The following is a 21,395-nucleotide window of genomic DNA, read 5'->3' on the forward strand; positions in this document are numbered from 1 at the left end:
TTGTGTCTCATAAAAGGGTTGATCTTCCTACACTGTCTACTTCCTGGGCTGCAAAGTGATGAAATATTTATTCTTCACGTATTTTGCAGAGTTTACAGAAAAGGCAACAGTCCCATACTTAATCAAGGGTTTTTTCAGAACAAATTGTCTGTTACTAAAATTTGCTAACTAAAACTGCTGGGAAGAACATTGTAAAGGCACACGCTGCTTGAAAGGGGTGAAATTCCCAAAAACAAACAGCAAGTTGGAATTTGTCCTAACTAAAGACTAGGTTACAGGCAAAATATCCAGTTCCTATTCCAGTCTTTTAGAGGGTGATGAAATTCACCCCCATTAAAGACTGTTTTATCTGCAACACTTTAAACAGACCATAAACAATTTTGAGGAGGAACAGAAGCAGTGATATGATAAAACTCTGTTCTGCAGAATCAAGCACAGACCCCTGAACTTAACTAAGTCCTTTTTCCTGTGTGCAGTTCCCTTGAAGTCCATTAGTACTACTTCCACATGAAAACTTTTAAAACATCACACCCACATACTATAAAGGACAATTAAAAAAAACAAAACTGTGTCTGAGAACAGCCAGACTGCAACAGATGCTGGGATTTGTTCTCAAACAGTAAGATTTGTTCATAAATAGATCTTCAACTCCTGAGCTGGAAAGATCAGCAGCTGCAGTTGGTTCACCATCCACAAAAATGGGGACAGTACAAACTGCACATTTCAGACAGTTCTGAGTTGGAGGCACAGGACTGAGTCCAAAAAAACCTAGATATTCATAGTTACAACCAAGCTCTGCACTTTTAATCCAGCACAATATTAATGTCAGTTGTGCTATTTGCAACCACAGGAACTTCCTTGAGCAGAGAGGCCTGCAGGAAAATTGCTGGGCTCTCCAACCTCCCTGTGCTGCTGAGGGAAGTAGGAGATTCAGCTGGGAAGCTGGTGAACCTTTTGGGACAACAGGAGCCTGTGCAGGGATAGGATGCACCATAATAGCAGAGCCAGGCAGCGGTCACTGGAGATAGATGAGGTTGCAGGGAAATATTGAATCCCAAAGAAAAGCTGAGAGGTGTGGAGGACATCTGGTTTAGATTGATGCAGTCTACCATGTGAATGTGGCAAGTGCTTGATGTGCCTCTGAAAACACCAGGAGGGAAACAAGCAGCACTAAGAAAGGCAATTTAGACAATTCACTGGGACTGAGCAAGTAAGAGAAATATTATGACGGGATAAAGTGCCTGGGATACAGAGATAGCCCCAAAATTAGAGGCATCTCAGTGATCTGAAAGTGACCGGGCTTGTACACAGCCTGTAAACAGTCTCTCCTACTGCCATCCCTGGAGACAGAACACCAGGTGAGATGACAGTCATTCACCTGGTCAAGTAGGACATTTCTGTTCTTATCACAGAATCAGAGAATAGCTGGGGTTGGAAGGGACCTCTGGAGATCATCCAGTCCAACCTCCCTGCCAAGGCAGGCCACCTGCAGAAGGTGACATAGGAACATGTCCAGGTGGGGTTTTGAATGTCTGATATGTCTTGTGTCCACTGACATGACACAAGTTTACCAGGTTGCACTCAGGCATCAAAAAATGGAGCATCCACAGGCTCGAGGTGACTACAGGCATGTGAAAATACTGCTCAGATTGAAATCTTACCTTAGAACCTCGCCTGTCTTCATCTGCCAGCGTTACTTTATGAAGTTTGTTTTAATTTGGCTTTTCTCTTTTTGTCAAAGCAGTAGTGATAAAACCAATTCTTTAAAAAAAACACATGTGCAGTAAGAACCGAAATAAAACAAATATTTAAAGAAAACAGGGTAAGCATAACAAAAATAATGACTGAAAAAAAACCTGCTTACGTTCATAGCAGTAGGCATCAAACTTGCTATGTGGGTAAGGGAAGCCTGTCTGGTTCTCATAGCGATACAGGGTTCTCACCCCAAGCAACCCTCCTCCGCACTGGGGTCGTGCCACGGAGGCCGGGTAGCGCGCACTACCATCCGCCAGCCACCCGTAGTCACACTGGTCAAAACCGTTCCTCCAGGCCACGTACAGGTTCCCCACAGAAGCCAGGACACCCCCTCTTTCCTTGCAAAGCTCCTTGGCTTCCTCGAAGGTGAATTTCTCAGGGGCTGAGACATGAACCACTTCATCTGAGGAAAGAAAACAGAAATAACAAACACTGTCACCCCAGCTTAGTTCTCCTCTTCCAGTCAGTATCTGCAAGGTTGGACTTTTTTCCAAAATATGTTTTTCCTTGAAAGAAAAAAAAAATCAGGCAGTTGGAAACCAAACGTTCCCCATTTGAATTTGAAAATTAACCTACCTCAAAGCACGAGTGTTTGTAAGTAAACTTTTTGTCACGAAGTGCACCGTGGTTGGACACTGAGTTTCTCCCTCAGTCCCTGAAGTTCCACTGTTAGACTTTGTTAGACTCCTCTGTTAGACTTTGCAACTCAACTGAGCTAATTAAACCCAGCTCAACACAATTTACTTTCTCTGTAGAACAAATCTTTTACATTTGCAAGCATCTTACCTGATCATTTAATCATCACTAGAATCTCACTTGAGACACCCCCTCAAAAACAAAACAGGCAGATGTTCGGCTGTTCCAGAGCAGCTTCTAAGGTCAGATTTCTGCCAGTCTTCACCTTGCTCCCCAGGGAAACACAGGTGAGGAAATACAACAGATATGTTTCATATACAAAAACCCTTTTTGTGTGAAGAAAAGTTGAATTAGTCTAGAATGTTTTTAGTATTGTTTAGCTTCCATAGACTAACAGTTTGTGAGTAATAGCCCTTCAGTTTGAAACTGAAACAAAGCGAATAGCATGTGTGATATTTTACTTCCAAGCTAAATCACCCTTGTGCCGTTGTCTAGGTTGCCTCATTCACCCAAACACTATTAAAAAAAAAAAATCAAACCCCTAATGTTCATGTCCTGGGAATGAAGCAATAAACTGACTCTTTCCCAGTTTTTGCTCAGACTTCAGATGGAACTGATGAGACCTAAAATCAGTATTTTCAAATCAACAGTGCAAAATTCAAAATATTTTTTACAAGACAGCAGTTCCCTTCTTCAGATGGAGTAGGCCAGAACACAGCAGCCAGTGTTGCAGGAGAGCACTGCTTTTTCATACTGGTCATGCAATCTCTCTTTGCCCTGCACTAGTCTGAAGGGAACCCAGAAAAATGCAGACAGAACTACATCACCCCGAGCAGTTCCATTCACATCAATATTACACTTGTTTGGGGACTGAAAGGAATGTAAGTGTGAAAGGAGGCAAAGTGCCAACTTTCTTTTTCCTCCCAGGTAGAAACTCTTGATTTGTTATTACAGCTGTAATTCCAATTCCATAGTGTAAGTTTCTTTTTACATGTTGTGTGGAGCTTCCAACTCAGAGGTAAAGGGCCAGAGGATATCTATGGGAGAGGGACAGATAAGGAAAGCAAAGAACCATTCATCCTCAGAAGCACCAGAATGCTTCATTCAGCTCTTCAGACCACACAAACAATGAACTCTTCTTTTTATTAAACTGTTTTGCAGAAGGCAGCTTTTTCTGCATCTGCATACCAGCTCTGGTGTCATGGCCAGCACAGAATGATGGATACAGTTATCCCACAGTTCTGTCCCAGCACCAGTATCATGGAACAATGGGGCAAAGGAAGGCCTCTCCAGAGCAGGCCCATTCTGCTCTGAGGATGATCACTGATCCTCTCTCACAGCAGCTATGATGTTTATGAAAATTAGCAGTTACAATGCAATTAAATTGAAATTATACAGCAGTTATCAGTCCAATTAGATAAGAAAATGAGACAAGTAAAGAAGAACAATGAATTGTCATGATTTCTAGATGAAAAAATGGATCAAAACCTAAATAATGTCAGACAATCTGACAACATTCCTTCTGAGGGAAACTCACTGAATAGACAGGAAAATGGGTAAACATGAAAGATTAGTAGAAAAGAAATTTTTCCATCAGTTGATCTGGATCATTGGCTCCAAGTGGCACTTGTGCATAACGTCATTAATGTTGGTGTTATTTATTCCTCTTAGCTGTCATCTGTACTCAGTTAAGGCAAAGAAATTTAGGGAATGGTCATGTCTTGCTGTAAGATTTCAAAATACAAGGTTCTTTAAGAGAGGTCACTCTGCAGAGGAATTACTTGTCTAAATTGCACGACAGCATTTCTATATGGAAGTCTGCCTCAAATTTGCCTTGGGGTTTGCCTGTATATGTAATATTGATAATCCTGCACATTTAAAAGATGAGTGGCATATCTTTCTTTGTATTGAATCTATTCTATTGACCCCACACATATTTATTTTGTTCATCTCTTAAAAGTCAGCAGCTGGCATACAGATACTATCTTTGTCAACGGCTGTTTTACAAAAAAAAAAAAAAATTATAAAAACCCCATGTGTCTAAGGCAAAATGCATCCTAACCAGAACAATCCAATTAATGAAATCCAAAGTATTTGCCACATAACTGGTATATTAAAGAATTTGTGCCAATAAACTCACAAAGAAGACAAAAAGGCAGCAGAGGAACCAGTAAAATTCCATCATATACCAATTAAGTACTCATTTATTTCATGAATTCTAGAGATAAGATAAAGTATAAAGATGGTACCTTAAACATGGTATCTTGCAATTGCTCTAGTTAAAGAGCATTTTTCACTGATTTCCACAATTATTATTTTTTTATAAATCAAATAAAGTGCAAAAGTCAGATTCCAAATAGCAGTCATTTACTCTAGGAGTTATGGCCCCGCAATTTTTCTGTCCAGTCTGAAAATAAATTGAAGTTCTGTGTAATTGAGTGTGCACTTAATGTGCATAATAATTGTTGGAATAAGATGTGAAAAATAAAGCAAGAGTTTAATAAGGGCCTTGCTTGCTATATAAATCCAGAAACACTTAGAAGTGGTCCTGCAATCTTCTAAAAACACTTTACCATAAAAAAAAGTCTTATTTTTTTTTCTTGAGTGCATTCACTTCCAGCACATGACTGAAACATCCTGACTCCTTCAAAGTACCAAAGAGAAAAAGACTTGAAACTTTAACAGAAACTTCTTCTAAAAAGCAAGAAAAATAATGCTGAGGCTAATAAAACTTATTTAATCCATGAAATCTCTAAAATTTGCTCCCATTTTTGAAAGCACAGCAGGTTCTACATTTAGCAGAGGGACTGATCCTGTCACACACTCACAAGTGTTTTTATTATAGTGACTGAAAGCACCTCAATTTCCCAGCCAAAGCACTGAAAACAAGGAAATTAAGAGAGAAAATTTTTCTGGTCAATAAACAAATGACATAGCCAAGCACCAATCAGGGTAGATCCAGTTCTGTGCCTGTTAAAGGCAATGTTTTTATAGCTGGAGTACACTCCGAGTAACTGAACAATATTAGGCAGATAAACCCCAGGGCTTAGACCAACAGATGAGGAAAAACCAGCCCTGCAGTACCAGGAGGCGAGATGGAGAACATGACAAGGTTTAGACTACAGACAATAATGCAGGGTATTTTTGCTGGCTCCTATCTAAAACCAAGCTCCAGGCTGATGGACCAGCCTCAGCCTTCACAGCACTTGAAGAATCCCCAGGATTTCCCTGTCACGTATGCTTGTTTTGCTTGGTTAAGAGACATCTCATGAAAGTCGTGCTTTTTCCTTCTCTTTCCAATACATTAGGGCAGACAAAGAAGCCAGGTTTTCCTTTGGAAGACAGAAGCTGATTCACTACAATCCCTAAGGAAAAAGTTTAATATCTACAGGCTTATCAGCCAGTTTTACAGCAAGTTTCATCCCTTTGATTCACTTATTCTCTCCCATCAGGAGGAGTCTTGCTGAGCTGGGTGTGTTTTTCAGATGTGCATTTCATGAATCACACATCTTAAAAGCAAGATGGGAAGCAGGGCAGGCTTAAACCATGGCCAGGGTCAACATGTACTGCTGGGGTAGACATCATGAATCCGGATGCAAACCCTTCAGCACAGACCTTGCTAGTAATGTATTTTTCCGCAGATGAAGCCAAAATCAAGGGATTGGTGGGCTGCTACCTCCTAGAGGACACTTTTGAGTCTGACTATGTGGCACTCTCCTCCCAGAGCAAAGCATCATCTCCGCAACTTCACTTAGCACAATACCAGGCACAGCAAAATGAACCACAAGTCCCTTGCACCTGGGAAATGAAGAAATTACATGCAAGTCTGCAACAAAAACTTTACAGAATGATCCTCCGAAACTGCAGAAAAGCTCAGGAGGCAACCTGTGAATCTCTGGCCAGATACTTTTAACACTTTTTTGACCAACTGCTGTGGATGGTGACTGATGAAGCACCTGTGCAGTGTCCTTGCTATTACTCACTCCATGTGAAGGGAATGAACACATAAGGTTTGCAGTATTTTTAGTCTCTTTCCCCGTTTTGTTCTCTAAGAAGCCTTTATTAAGGCACAGTTTAATGGTGAACATAGTGGTGGTGCTGGGTTGGTGGTCAGACTTGATGATCTTAAAGGTCTTTTCCAGCCTTAGTGATTCTATAATTCTGTGATTATTACTGTCCCATCTGGAATTTGGTGTTCACGAGCTTCATCTTGTACTTGGGTGCTCAGATTCCACAACCTCCACTACCTTCAGTGTCAACTAAAGAAAGACATTAGAATATCCAGAGGGATATTAAATACACAAAAACCTAATCCTTCCTGTGAATGGAAATGTTTAACTCTCACAGTTTTAAATAAAAACAGTACAAACAAAGTTCCAGTGCCTTTTCATCTTAGCTCCTCGGTGGAATTCTTGTTTGAGGAGAAGAAACATTATCTTCCCACTAAGAATTTGGCAGCTCTCTTTTTTTTTAATGTGTCTGTGTTGAACTCCAGACTTGTTCATTAGCTGCTTCTGAGAGATGGTGGAACCCACCAAGTTTCATAAAGCAAAGATGCCCTTTTGGGGGTGTTAGAGTTCCAGGGTTCTGTGACTGCAGTAGCAGACCAGGATGCCCTGGGTCAGTTATGAAAGATGGCTCAAAGTGATAACATACCATCTCTTCTGGCACTGTATAGAGCATTCCAAGGACATTTTCCCACCTGTGGCTGTAACCTGCTGTTTCTGCTCCTCATAAATATTTGGTCACAGCCACATGGTTGGCAGGTCAAAGCTAAAGCAGCAACGAGGCAGTGCCACTATGACTTTCTTTTACTCATAAATGTGGAATCTGCTCAAAACTTCATTCCTAGGACACTATCAAGTGTGCAAAGAAGCAGAAATACTATGGGCACTTTGAGGACTAAAGCATTCGCCCTTGCACCTTCAGGACCACGTGTCCCAAGAAATTCCATTTCCTCCTTCTCTCTTTCTCTGCTGTCTGTGTTCTCTGATACATCAGAGTAATAAAGAGGTGTCCTTAAAAAAGTCACTAATTAATAGGAAACACCTTCTAGGAATGGAAAATCACAAACCTCTAAGAAGTTTGGTTCAGCCTTAAAGCAGAAGGCTAGAGAAGCCTTTTTTTCTTCCAAGTGAGTTGATTCCTTTTGATACATATCAGCAAGGATTTAATTAAACTCTCCCGAGTGCCTTGAGTCTATTCTGTGCAAACCTGTAGGCTGAACAGGAATCCTCTTGAGAACCCTTTGATCCATGAACCCTGCATGATGGTACACAATCCTAGGCTGGATAAGTCTCCTCAATAAGCCAGTGCAAAGGCTGTGACTCTACCACAGGCCCTAACTAGAAAGAAAAAAAAAAAGGTTCTCTTCTCTGTGTCCCACTTTTAAAATCTAATCCAATTGCTGCAGCAGAATCAGAATGGATTCCAGACAGGATATTTAGCTGCCCAAAACACAGAAGCAACATCTCACCTGAAGCCGTATTTTAGACTATGACTTCTTTAATTATTATTATCAGTCCCACAGAAATTTCCATGACTGTGGCAAAACCGCATGAGGGTAGGTGGAAAGTATTCAAAGGACATCTGGTTTTGTTTCTTCTTTTTATTCTGTGTGCTCACTGTAGGGAGTAAATGGCGCAATGGAAGGGAAGCTGTATAATCCTCCTCACAGACACCCCAAAATAGCTTTCTTAGCATGAGTCCCCATCTGCATACATTATAGGTTTGTTAGGCAGATATGGGTTCTCGTGACTTTGGCCAGGAGACAATCCTGACGTGTTGGTTTGTGCCTTGGCTCAGCACCAGACTCCCCAAGGCCCTCACTTGGCATTTTGCCTCTGTCCCTGACCCCACAGCCCTGTCAAATGAACCACACACCCTCTTTATCTGAGGGCAGGATGGAAAGTTTTCCTTACCCAACACCCGCCTCTGTCCAAGGGATTATTCCATGGATATTGGTTCTGACACTGCTTCAGCTGGAGGTGTTCAGAGAACCTCAAGACTAAAACCCAAACCTCTGCAGCTCAATCACTTTAGATTAAACTCTTTAATAGCAAGTCATCTCCTGCAGTTAAAAGTATCCTAAATGTTTCTGTTAATGCTTGGTACACTGCAATATGAGATAAAATATGAGGAATGTAGATCAGTTTGCAATAAGAGATCATGTCCAGTACCCTTTTAATATTTTGACTCCAGATTCCCATTTTTATCACCAGGAGCACAGAAATTTTAAATCCTTCCTGTAATTATTCTTCTGAGAGTTTTAACAAAGCTCAATATTTAAATTAGAATTTTACAGCCTTTAATCTCTCCAGCTTTCCTCAGAACAAGGAAATGGTAAGAGTTAGTCTAGATAACTGGTTTTAATTTAAGCTAATCATTTGTGCTTCAAGGAGAAATCCATGTCTCTGGCTAACTTCATAATTTTATATGGCCAGAAAGGAATAAAACTGAAATGAAGTTGCTCCTACAAATCCTCAGTGTAAATACCAAAATTAGTACTGCAAATTCAAGGCACATTTATTTTAAAATGTATTGCAAGAATTCCTACCACCATTTATGGCCTTCTGGGTAACACACTAATAGCAGCCAACAAACTAATAATTGTTCAATGGCTTCCATCCTCGCTATGGCCCAGATTTTTGATATCATTAATCAAGCACCATCTTATTCCATTAATAGTCATTCCAATGATACAGTCTCCAAATAAGGACCTATTTAGGGTAAGTAAGTCTAATAGTTTTGGTATTGAACAAGAACAGGCTATACAAATATAAGCTTTCAAATTTGCATGGAAAAAGTTATGTTTAAGCCTCGTTCTACAGTATCCTCAGTGCCATGTAGCAGTGAATCTGCCTTGTATGGGAAGCTGTGGTTTGAATGTGTTTCAAAATGGCTTTTTCTGGTCCCTGTGCTGGCTCCTGCTTTCTTCTTCCCAAAATCCCCCATGGCCAGTTCTTATCTCTGTCTCAGGAATGTCCTGAGAAGATATCAAGAAGTCTTCTCAGTGGACCTTTAACCCCTTCCTGCGATTGGGTGTCCTGTAAGCCCCCTGGCCCTGTAATTGGTCACTCTGTGAATCCTCCAAGACCTAAATATGTAACTGCCTCATCAATAAACTCTCTCTCTCGTCTCCTCTCCACGGGCTGTGTGCTGTCTCTCCGGCTGCCATGGGATCACGTGGGTGGGGGGAGGGGTGAGCACCTAACCCCTCCATGCGTCCAGGACCCTGAAGAAACCCCTGGAGCTGGAGTAACCCCTTCCCTATCCACCTCAAGCCTTCGGAAATGGAACCTCACAAGGGGAGGAATGCACCCAGAGTGCCATGGATGTCCTTTGTTATGAGTTAAGTGTTGGGAGTGTTCATTACAAGAGAAAGGTCATACCTTGCAGAATCAGCCTTTGATGGACAGGGCAACCAGGAATTTGGCATATGCTCAAATTTTGAACTGCAAGTTTTCCACCAGCACTGCAATCTAGTTTAGTGCAACCTTCACCTTGCAGTAACCTCACTGACATTTTGTCTAAATGTCTGTCTTCCGTGGGTGAGTGGCTCTGAATTATAAACTCATTAATGTTACATGACTTCTAACAAGCTCTTCATTCGAAATTAACCTTTTTTTCTCACAGAAACTGCTTCTGTTGTACAGAAAAGCCACCTTGGCTCCTTAGTCCCAACTTAAAAGGGAGTCTGGTACAGAGGCTCACGTTTCTGTGAAGGCACTGAGTAGTAATTTATCCTTCACTATTTCATGATGTGTCTTCCCAACAAGCACCTGTTTCTCTTCATCCAAACAAAGTAATTTAACTTCTCTGCATGTCACTATAACATGCCTACACCACTCCTGTACCCTATATTCGTAAACAATCACTCCTTCTGGAAATCACAGAAGTTCTTTCCACACTCCAGATCACTCAAAAACTTCTGAGAAAATAGGAAAAAAAATATAATCATGTACAAGAAAAAAGGAAAACAAACAAACCAGTGGAGAAAAAAGGGGGGAGTATTTTTGGCTAAATATTATAATAATCTAGCATTAAAATTGATCAATAAATGAATGTCCTTATTGCTACCTGGGTTCACAGACCAAATATTTCCAATATTCTGTCCTTGATTATATTTCTTAAATGCTGAACGTTTCATATCCAAGCAGGTCACTTTACCACAGTACATTTGATAGGCCACAACAACAGGCATATACTTAAGCAAACCATCACCCACAACAATAGGACAGAAATTTAAGTGCATCCAGAGAGGAAGTCTTGGTAAATGAAATTTTATAATGAGGAAGAACCAATTAATGCCCATGAGAAACTGAAAATCTATGCATATGCATCTTCACCCGCAAAGACTGCACGGTCACTGCAATTACTTTGAGCCTTGCAGCCTGGTTCCAGGTTGTTCCAAGCAGAGACCATAAGCTTCAGTGAAAAATGCTTCAGTTTTTTGGCTTATTTTAATTTTTATTTTTGAAAACTTAGTGGGAGTATTTGACCCTGAGAAATTGCTGGCTCACAAGCATCCAGGATAGGCTTCTCTGTATTAAGTTACACTCCTCTGTTTTTAAAGAAGGAAAGGATCAAAGAACTGCCCTTCAACCAGAAATGAAACAGATTAGTGAAAAGTTCTTTTTGTAAAGTAGGAAAGATCCAAACTGAATTTAACAGTCTTGGTTCAGAGGTGATTCAGAATTCAATCCCATCAAGGACTGATGGAAGATCAAATGTTATGAACTGTAGATGTCCAGGAGTGCTGCTCACTAACATATATAAATGGGACACAACTAAAATTAAGACAATGAAGAGAACTAACAAAATTCTGTCACTTAATTTTCAGATTTCTCAAGTTTATATATTTTTTGAGACTTTGCAAGGCTTGTATTACTTGTACTTTATAACTCTCCAAGCTGAACATATCCTGGGTCAGATCTTCAGCTGCTGAAAGTAAAACATGTATTGATTTCCATGACTAAGGCATCTAAATTATCAGCAGGAGAAAACTTTGCATGATCTAAGCTATTCCTTCTCTAAGACCAATTACAAATACTGAGCACCTTCATTTTGCAATTGCTTACTGCAAATATATGTACAGAAGCCATGAGTGATTTATTGTTCTGCTGACTGCAAGAGCACCAAATTAAATGCATAACTGTCAAGGAGCTTCCTAAAAGATATTTAATTAGGAACCATCAGGGTTTCTTTAGAAAGGAACAGTGAAACTGGTATGGAATATAAACTTGTAAAGGCAGAAGAAGTGTGACACTCTCAGATCATTGTGGTAAATTGAAAATGTACTTTGGTCCTTGTTGCAAAGTATTTCTGTACCAGAATGGGGTTCCCATGTGTATAGCCAACACAAAGCCAAAAAAACACAGGCTACAGGACAGGAAAGATTATTTCTGCATTTATATTTTAATTCTGTGTATTTGACTAGTCATTGTAATGTCTAAGCATAAGGATATTTGATGCCTGGAGTGTATCTATGGGCCCACTGAAAGGATATAGTTAAATTCACTTCCAGAAGGGAGATTATAAGAAATTATTACAACATCATACCTGTAGTATGGAGATTTGTTCACATGGGCTAAATTGCTTTATTACAGAAAAAATTACCATATTTTTCTCTTTACCATCAAACCCTTTGTTGAATAAGGACTGATCATAGATCCCAACAATGGATCACAAGATACCACGGGGTCCACATGATCCGTAGCTCACAGTTACCATGTGGTAGAATCATGATCACTCTCAAGAGCCCCTTAAATAGTAGATTTTCCAAAGACTGTAGTTCTACGATGAAGTGACAAAGAATTTCACTAAAGAAGGTCCAGATTTCTCACTAGAAAGTTTTTTTCTTGTTTCTTTTTGATGTTAAAATGCCCCCCCTTCAAAAAAGATATTATTAAAATTAGATGGCAACTCGATATCTGCTTAATTTTATGTCATAAATACATAAAAAACTTATTTACATACTCTATGAACTATAATACAGTCAGCACATGTACTATGTCCACCTTTATATATATATATATATATTTATATATAGTTTCTCAAACATTAAATGTGTTTCTTTGAAAATACTTCTATAACATTCAAAAAAAACACAAGATGCTTCAACAGCAATTTTTGTGAGATCTGCTGCCCTAACTATAGCAGCTTTAACCCTGACTGTCTCTTTGCAGGCTCCACATTTACCTTTAATTAAGACCTACTAGACCACAAACTGTAGGTTTGCTCCATTCAGCGATTCCCTGCAGATCTAAGGCAGCCCAAATTTATTTTAAATGGGATTTCCTATTTCTTTGCCCTTCCACATGAGGATCTGCAGCCCAGATCCCATGAGTTTGGCAGACCCATCCTACCTTCCATGTGCTCCACATAGCAATACACGTCGTAAGTCTCGTTGGGGAAGCGGCGCCCATATGTTCTGACTCCTTTCTTTCCCATCTTATCTCCAAAGCAGCCAACTCTTGGATGTCTAATTGGATACCTGGAATGCAGCACAGTTAGATTTATTAGTAGGGCAAGTCAGCAGTTTAAGCCTGCACAGGCAAAGCATATAAATTTTGGGAAAGTGTGTCAGTGGAATGTTTAAATGCCTCACCTCACAGTCTGGTCAGATACCCAGCCAGCGTCACACTGCTCAAACCCATCCTCATAGGCTGCTTTCAGTTGCTCTGGGCTTGCCATCACAGCACCGTTGTCCCGACAGGTCTGGTGAGCCTGTGTGAAATTCAAGGTGTACCTGCTGGTCGCTGCACGGTAGTGAAATACAACACCTGAAAAAAACCCAAAATTTTTTCTTAGTGACATGTTTTCTGTTGTTCCTGCAGCCATCATTGTGCTGTAACTCTGCCTAGATGTTGTTAGAATGCTGAAACAGATGGGTAGAATAAAAATAGTAAAAGGCTAAAAAATATATTTGATATAAATGATGTTCCCCCTCTAGTGGTTGATACAAGTAATGATAAAATACCCAAAAAAATTGTGCTTTTGAAGCACATTGGTTAGCCTGATCTGTTTCTATAATCTGTTCCTAATGTGTCAAAGCTTACTACAAATACTAAATTTATAAATATATGGCTTTTAGTCAATTTTTCATAACCACCTTTTCCTGCACATGATATGAATGATACAGACAAAACAAAGTTTGCTTTTATTTGGAGTCTTTCTAGTTCTGGAAAGAGACTTGACAACTTCAGCTGGATGTTTCAAGATGAGGCCTAGAGTTAAGATGGTTTTGGTTAAGACAGGATCTGTCTAAAAGCCATATTCTGCTTTCTACACACACATAATTCCCACTGAATTTGACAACAGCTGACACAAACCAAAAAGGGCACCAAAGTGGCAGGAAACAGCAATTCTACCTTGCAAAATCACTTCCCCCTATTACCACCGTCTTTTACAGTTTACTATCAAAGGAGTGTCCCCTGATAGTCTCTTAAAAATAACATCCAACCTCACTTACTGCACTCTAAATACTTCAGAAACCATTGCAACACCATAAAATATCCACAGAACGGCAACAAAACAACCAAAGAAAAAAGAAAAAACCTAAACCATAAAATGTTCCTTTTCTCTGACGATTTCACTGGAGTACTTCATGGTGAGGCAAAAACGTACTGTAATACCGTTTGCAAAAATGGTGACATTCTAGCAATAATGATTTTTAAAGTATTTGTTATTAGAGCATTGTTGAAAGATGGAAAATGTCTGCTAATTTACAAGTAAAAAGAAATACGGGTCACTTAGTGATACGATGCAAGAGGTTGCAACATATTTAGAAATACTTTTCTCTTGCAGACAAATTCAGTATAATTTTGCCCCTTATCAAAGATCTACATATGGCCAATAAATGGAAAATATACATTTTTAATCTTATTGTGATGGAATAAGGAATTAAAATAGAAAATTTTATGGGAGAACTACTCACAGGTAGGTTAAACCTTGGCCATCAGACATAACTTTCATCAAAGCTACTTGCAGAGAAACAGGAAATGAAAGAGGAAATGGTGGGAATCCCCATATTACATCATTTAATGTAGAGTCACACATCAACTGCAGCCACTAACTGGACATTTGCAGACCACGAGCATCCCTAAAAAATGCCTTTTCAGAGCCACTGACAAAATCCACCACAAAGAGCTTCTTCCAAGCAGTGATGTAATTTCACCTTTGAATGGACCCACGAGTTGTTTGGCAGCAGTGACAAGTGAAGAATACACCCTGAAAAATTATGATTGTGTTTGCATCACTAAATTAAATATCCCAGGTGAGAGATTTGGTCATTAAGGGTGTTAAATTGCTAGATTAGTTAGCTGCATTATTTGGCCCAGACCCCATGACACTGTTCCAAGGAGTTTCTTAGCCAATTTCAGTGACTAGCAGAGAACAGGGAGAGCTTCCAAAGGGCATCTCCATCTGCTGTTGGGAGCCAAAGGAGCATGACAGGGTGGATGGGGCCACACTGCCCCAGACAGTCTTGTTGCAGAACAAGTCAGGTAAGAGCAAATAGTCACATTTAGCATTTAAAAGCTTAAAATAACAAAAAATATGCTTTGGAGGTTATTTTTTTTTAAAGATACTGTATGCACTAAAATATTTATTTTAATATATTCAGAAATTAGTAACATGGGCTGACACTTTGAGGAAAATACCTGCTAGTATAAGTGAGCATTGCTGTATGAGTAGTACAATAATAAATAAAAACAAAAGTTCAGGTGACCTGCTTGGTGTTCTGAGTCTAAAAGTAAAAAATGGACAACTATTGCAGAGCTCACAATGGAAGTAGATAAAACCCTGAATCACAACTACAACCCATAATAATATTCACAAGCTGAGCGTCTGCCTTTACTCCATATTATTGTTGAATATGCAGACTTTTTAAAACTTTCCTTTTTTTGGGAAACACTGTGTTTCTGTAATAGATAATGTTTAGTACCAGCTCTGTAACTCAGAGTCAAACCAGAAACATCCAGGTATGTGAAGCAATTTTTCTATTTAGTTTTAATGTTAACTAAAATGTATTTTGTATTAATTTAGATTAATTGCCTCTTTTTTTTTCTTTTCCCAAGATTGCTTAACTGATACTACGTGACTTCAACTGGGCACAAGAGCCCTGCTTCTCAATACAACCACAAAAACTTTCATTACCTTAGCAGGGGATAGCAACATATTTCTCTGAAGTTGCACTTTTTAAAAAAAGCTTCCTGCTGCTTAAATATATGAGTACATTCTCCATAACCAGCCATCTCACCTCCCATTTCTTCTATATTGGAAGTAACCACTGCCCTTCCTAGCTGACATGTACTTGGGATATCCCTGTGACACCTGAATAAGTCAGGACTAAAGAGTTAATATCCCCACCAATTTAAAGTGGATTTTGCAGTGAGCAAAGAGCCTTTGGTCAATTGTAAATCCTGGAAAGGAACTCGGAGAATGCTTTGTTCTCCTCAGCCTGATCCTAAAGGTAAACTTCACCTACTCTAAAGAGCTGGAGGCTCTTCCATATCCATGGAGGAGGAGCTGATGGACATGAAAGAGCCTCCAAGATGAATGGCTGGGACAACGGGTTTTGCCCATTTGCACAGGCTATGCATAAGCCTGTGCAACAGCTGCAATAATTAGAAGACCCCCTGGGGCTAAGAAGACTAAAGTGCAGGACCTCCATTGTTTCAGTTAGACAGAGAGAGGGGCAAAACCCATTGTCCCAGCCTTTGCACTTTGAAACATTTGTAAAGGTTTCGGGTTTTTTTTTAATTCCCCCTTTGTCTATTTCCTCCCTGAAATAAAAAAGGCAAGGAAGGAGTTGTCCTAGGAAGAAATAAAGCAACTGGAAAACAGACTAGAGCAGTGTAGTGTTGTCACTGAACATCTAGCAAACAAAGTCAGCGTAATTACAGGAAGGAGTCACAGCAAGGAAGAGCACTTCACAGGGAAGTAATTTGTAGCATCCAAAATTCACTTCTGTCAGAGCAAGAGTGACTGGCTTTTAATCATTTGTCTCATGTCTTAAACCAGAAAATGAAAATGTAAAGTATTTAACTTTTAACAAACCAGAGTTTCCATGGGTTAAAGCCTGGTTTTGTGTTTCCACACCTCTAGGTTGCAACTTTCCTGTAGTACTTGACAGGGTATGGTGCACCAAAACCTTGTGAAACAGCAGGGGAAGTTAGTTTATTAGCTCCTGGTATGGCTAATAAATTACAGTTCACTCTCAGTAGTGAGCTCAGGCTGCTGTCACATGCAGTGTTGGATGTGGCCACAAAAAGCCTGAATTTCAGAAGCTGTCTCATACAGCAAAGAGAGAAAAGCAGAAAAGATTATGATGGTGGTGGTTGTTATTCTGTTAATTTTTGCCTTTAAATGTTGGACACTGTGGTGCAGACCCCCGAAATAAGCCCCAGCCCACTGACAAAACTGCCACACAGTTTGATGACTTTCCTTGCCTTTAATGCAGAACAAAACTTACATCAAAAATACACCCCAAAATAGAGGTTACTGGACTGAGCACTGTACGAAAGGAAGGAGCAGGGCAGGGTTTTCAGCTTCCCGCATGAATAATTCATGTATGTCCCTCATTTGAGGTTTTCCACCCATCTTCTGACCCCTGTCTTAGCGTTTGGCAGCCTGAGGAGCAGGCTTGCCCTGCATCAGCAGGAGTTGCCTTGCCAAAGCCTTAGGGGACGTCACTGTGAGAAGAGAAAGTGCTTTCCAAGCCCTCTGCCCTGCACCTCCTACCCTGTAAGGACAGAGATTCCTGGTAGTAACTGTGTCTTTATTACCTAGAAATAAATTTCCCTCTCCAATCCTTCAGTGGTGGCTACCAGTTGTGCTCTTCCCTTCCCAGGGAGATTCCTTGGGATCAACTATACCTTAAAAATGCAGAAGCCCACGATAATTTAGTCAGAAAGGAAGCACAGAAGTTCAACATCAAGAGGAGGTGAGGTTTCAAGACAGGTAAGCCTAACAGATTAAATAAAAACATCTCTTCAAATGCTTAAGAGATAAAGCAGGGGAGTTCTTGTGGAGGGAACAGATCACTTAGGCTGTCAACATAGAATCTCTCAGGGCTAATAGCACCTTTGAGTGGCAGCATTCCGACATGGAAACAACTTTCATTTATTATTATTATTATTATTATAATACTTGTAAAAAAGATGAGTTTGCATAAACATGAACATGTGAATTGCCATCTACCCTGCTTCCCTAACTGCTGCTTCTTTCCATTAACAAGATAGTATTTTAAGCCTAGGATTTTCTTTACTGGCTTTAAAAAGAAAACAGAAAAAAAATAGGGGAAAAAGTCCCCCAGATTTGCAGCAGAATCAAACAGAAACAATCAAAATGAGGCCCATGAAAACAGTGGACTCCCAAAAAATCAGTAAGAAAAGAAAAAGTTCCCTCTCTTTTGGGAAAAAAGTGTTTATTGAGAAGCTATGACAAAAGAGTGAGAAAACTGGAAGGATCCCATTTGCCAGTTTGATCCCTTTAAATCAAATTATCCCCAAGGAAGATAACAAAAATTCAACTCAATGAGTGCTTCGTTCAGATTTAGTTTTTTTTTAATTACACTGGGTCATACATGTTATTTATTGTTGTCCAATATCATAGCATCACATAAATCAAGAATTTAATTGAATATTCAATTATGTTCCTGGATGAAGAGTACTGTCTTATTTCACTTCTAGGTCAGCTTTTTACAAGGTAGGTCAAAAATATTTTATACAAGTGGACTTCATTATAACTAGAGAGAAGGAATAAATGTGGACGTAGAAAGGTTATTAATTAATGGCCCATCTTCGCGAACGAAGATTTGGGGAAAGGTCTTTTACCTTTCCAGCCTGCGCAATGGATTTTTTTAGGTGAGACACAGCCTGCGCTGAACTGAGCCCACCCTTTAATCCTAAGGTTCATCTGCCGGGGCCAAGCAAGCTTGGACAATGGCAGTGAGGTCCTCAGGACGTAGGTTTGTTTAGAGTGTCCTTCTCATAGATGGATGGCCACACAGGGCTAACGACCTCCATCAGGCCAGGAGACCGGGATTTGAACCCGTGGTCGCAGCAGTGAAAGTCCTGCACGCTAACCACTAGGCCACCAAGGGTCTCACGTAGAAAGGTACAGCAATACTTTTTACAGAATCCTTTCTGGGATTCAACTCACCAAAGCTGGCTTTGCTAAAGGTTAGAAGCCAAGTCTAAAGTCATCACCTGTAAATCTCTCAAATCAGTCACCAGGGATATGGAATGGCAGAGAGCTCATCTCACCCAAGAACATTCAAAAACTGTGAGGCCAAGGACTCCCAATGGGAGACAGTTTGATCTGTGGGTTTAATAACATCAAGAAACGTTGGAAGAAAATCTCAAAGCATTGTAGAGAAATGAAATTACAGAACCTGACAAAGGAAGATTTGCTTCTGAGACAAGGGGAAGATTTCAGAGGGACGTGCACAGAAGGCAGAGAAGAAAGTACAAGGAAGAAAAAATGAGTGTGAATGACTTATTCTGGAGTATTGGACTTTGATGATCCTAGTGGGTCTCTTCCAACTCAAAATGTCCTGTGATTCTACATTTCTCTTCTTGTAAGAAGCTGAAGCATCTTAACATCGTGATGCTGTTGGATCCATTCTGAATACCAAATACCCTTGTCTGAGAGGTTGATGTAATTACAGCAACAACCAGGGTGTGAGGAAAGCACTTCCCACAATTAGAAATAGGAAATGGTGTATCCAGTGGGACAAAACTGCCTCCATGGGCACCATCCCCTGGCTCACAGACAGCTCTGCAGATGCAATTAACAGGCAGGGCAGATGTCTGGCTGTCCTGGGACTTCCTGTGTGGGCTAAAATTGTTTTCCCTCCTCTCTCTCTTACACTCTCACCAACTGCAAAACGAAAAATAGCAACACTGATTTCAGAGGTGGAATATGGGAAGCACCTAATCCATGTGAATGGGTGTTCCCATTTGATTTTGGGATTATTAAAGGCAGGCAGCACAGCATACAGTGTGGGGACTCGCAGTGCTGAACGAATGAGTTCAAGGACCCCAAATGTCCTTCCACTCCTACTTTGCTACGACTTTCCTGTCACTCTTCGGAAAGCTTTTACCTGCTGAAAAAAAAGTGTAGCAGAAACATGCAATGCAGAAAAAAAGGCAAAGTGGGTGATGAGAAATGTATCTTCCTTGTGAATAATAACTAAGATAACCAGCTGTGGTTAAGGGGTGGCTTAACCTGTAGTCCAGCTCTGGATATTACAAATCCACAGACATTCCAAAAACAAAGGAAAAAAACATATCTGCTCAGGACTGAATACCATAAAGCCTCTGTGTGAGTAATTCCATGGGTGACAAGTCTCTGACAGTAATAGAGTAAATATTTAGGTTTGCCCTTTGATATCATCTATTGTTGCTTTCCTTGGAACAGGACACTTGGACAGCCATATCTTTAGCTTGAAATGGTACAGATACAAGTTTGTTGTTGATTATACAAGATTATGACTTTTCAGAACTTCAGAAGTTCATTTGGAATCTAAAAGAGCAAATTAACTGGATATTAGCATGCAAATTATCAAATTTGTCAGTTGTGATAGCTAAGCAGAAAGAAAAAATAGATGCACAAATACAAAGAACTTTTGTAGATGGTCTTGGGCTTCAGGCTCAGGCAAAAAAATAATTAGGCATTAAAGGTTTTACTTTCAATGCCTAATACCAACTATTCACCTTGTGCAGCTTGACTTGAGAAAATCTATATGCTACAGAGAAAGTTACTCTTCCTCAGAAATCCCATTTTTAGTTCACAATACATTCCATCACTGGTAAAATACATTTGCTTGATGGACAGTGCGTTCAACAGCAGTTTTATGTACCCAGCATACCTAAAGGATAGAAATAGCAATTACGGTAATTTTTTTCAAATTAGCTCTCACAGATACCTATTATGTTACTAGCAAAGGTTAATTTGAAAAACAAGCAGGCCAGCTGCCTAAGCTTATCTCCCTGGCTTCACTGATGCTCAATTGTGCTTTTTGTTTGAAGGTTTAAAATTAGGGAATGTCCATAAAAAAAATGGAGATTCTGAAAATGTCTAGGACACAAGTCCTGAATTGGTTTAAAAATACCCAAACACACATACAAGCCTAATAAATCTATTATTATGACAAAAGAATTACATCTACTTCAGAGCAATGCTGATATTTTTGGCTTACTTCATGTGAGCATAAAATGTGCAAAATAACAAAAGTGGTGATAAATTTGCCAGGACTTCATGAGTCACCCTGCAAGCAACAGCCCCAGCTCCACCCAGGAGAGCTGACCAAAGCACAGTGCTGAAACAGTCCTCAGCTCTGGAATTGCCTCCCTTGACATGGAAATGCCCCACTAAGGACAGGTGGTACAGAGCTCACAAAAGGAGTGTACAGGAGATCACATGTCTTCAACTGATATCACTTTGGGGTGCAGATTCCAAAAGGCAACACAGTGGAGATAATTCACTTTTTGGATTAATGGTTTTTGTTTTCACACTTACAAGCTGAAATAATAAGAAACCATAAAGCCTCACTGGAAAGGGGGTAGAAGATTTGAACATCAACATTCACAAGAAATTCTTACAAGTCTGACAAATAACATTTGTTTGCACAGCATTGTAGAAAATTGAGAATGGATGTTATTTTTCAGTTGGGTCAAGACCTAGCTTCTTCCTCTCCTGAAATTTTAACATTAAAGCAATCATGGAAAAGAACAGTCACAGAAAGAAAATAGAGCGTGTGAAATTTTCTTTGAATTGAAAACATAAATGTAATCAGTTCATCACTTTGCAGTGTTTTTCCAGGAGCACTAACTACAAAAGCTGAATAACATCAGATATTTTATTGTAGTAAATATCTACTGCTCCTGGATATAGATATATAGTCAAGGGAGCACTTGAAGAGGAGTAAGGAATGTCAGATACATTCGTTACTGAAAAGTAGTGTTCAAACCAGGATCCCTTTTGCTTTTTTTAAT

At 39.8% G+C, this 21,395-nt stretch overlaps 1 protein-coding gene across 1 annotated transcript in view; it reads right to left on the reverse strand.

Moving 5' to 3' along the window:
• The window catches only part of LOC113981790 (versican core protein-like), a 112,992-nt gene that overhangs the window by 75,459 nt on the left and 16,138 nt on the right, over window positions 1–21,395 (reverse strand). Inside the window, exons 4-6 of the mRNA XM_027709378.1 lie at window positions 13,001–13,175; window positions 12,759–12,886; window positions 1,865–2,158 (exon numbers count right to left, since the gene is read on the reverse strand). Of these exons, the coding sequence (XP_027565179.1) occupies window positions 1,865–2,158; window positions 12,759–12,886; window positions 13,001–13,175 (597 nt within the window). The remainder of the gene's footprint in view (window positions 1–1,864; window positions 2,159–12,758; window positions 12,887–13,000; window positions 13,176–21,395) is intronic.

Source organism: Neopelma chrysocephalum, unplaced genomic scaffold, assembly GCF_003984885.1.
Source record: "Neopelma chrysocephalum unplaced genomic scaffold, ASM398488v2 Primary Assembly neopelma1_96773, whole genome shotgun sequence".
NCBI classification, from domain to species: Eukaryota; Metazoa; Chordata; class Aves; order Passeriformes; family Pipridae; genus Neopelma; species Neopelma chrysocephalum.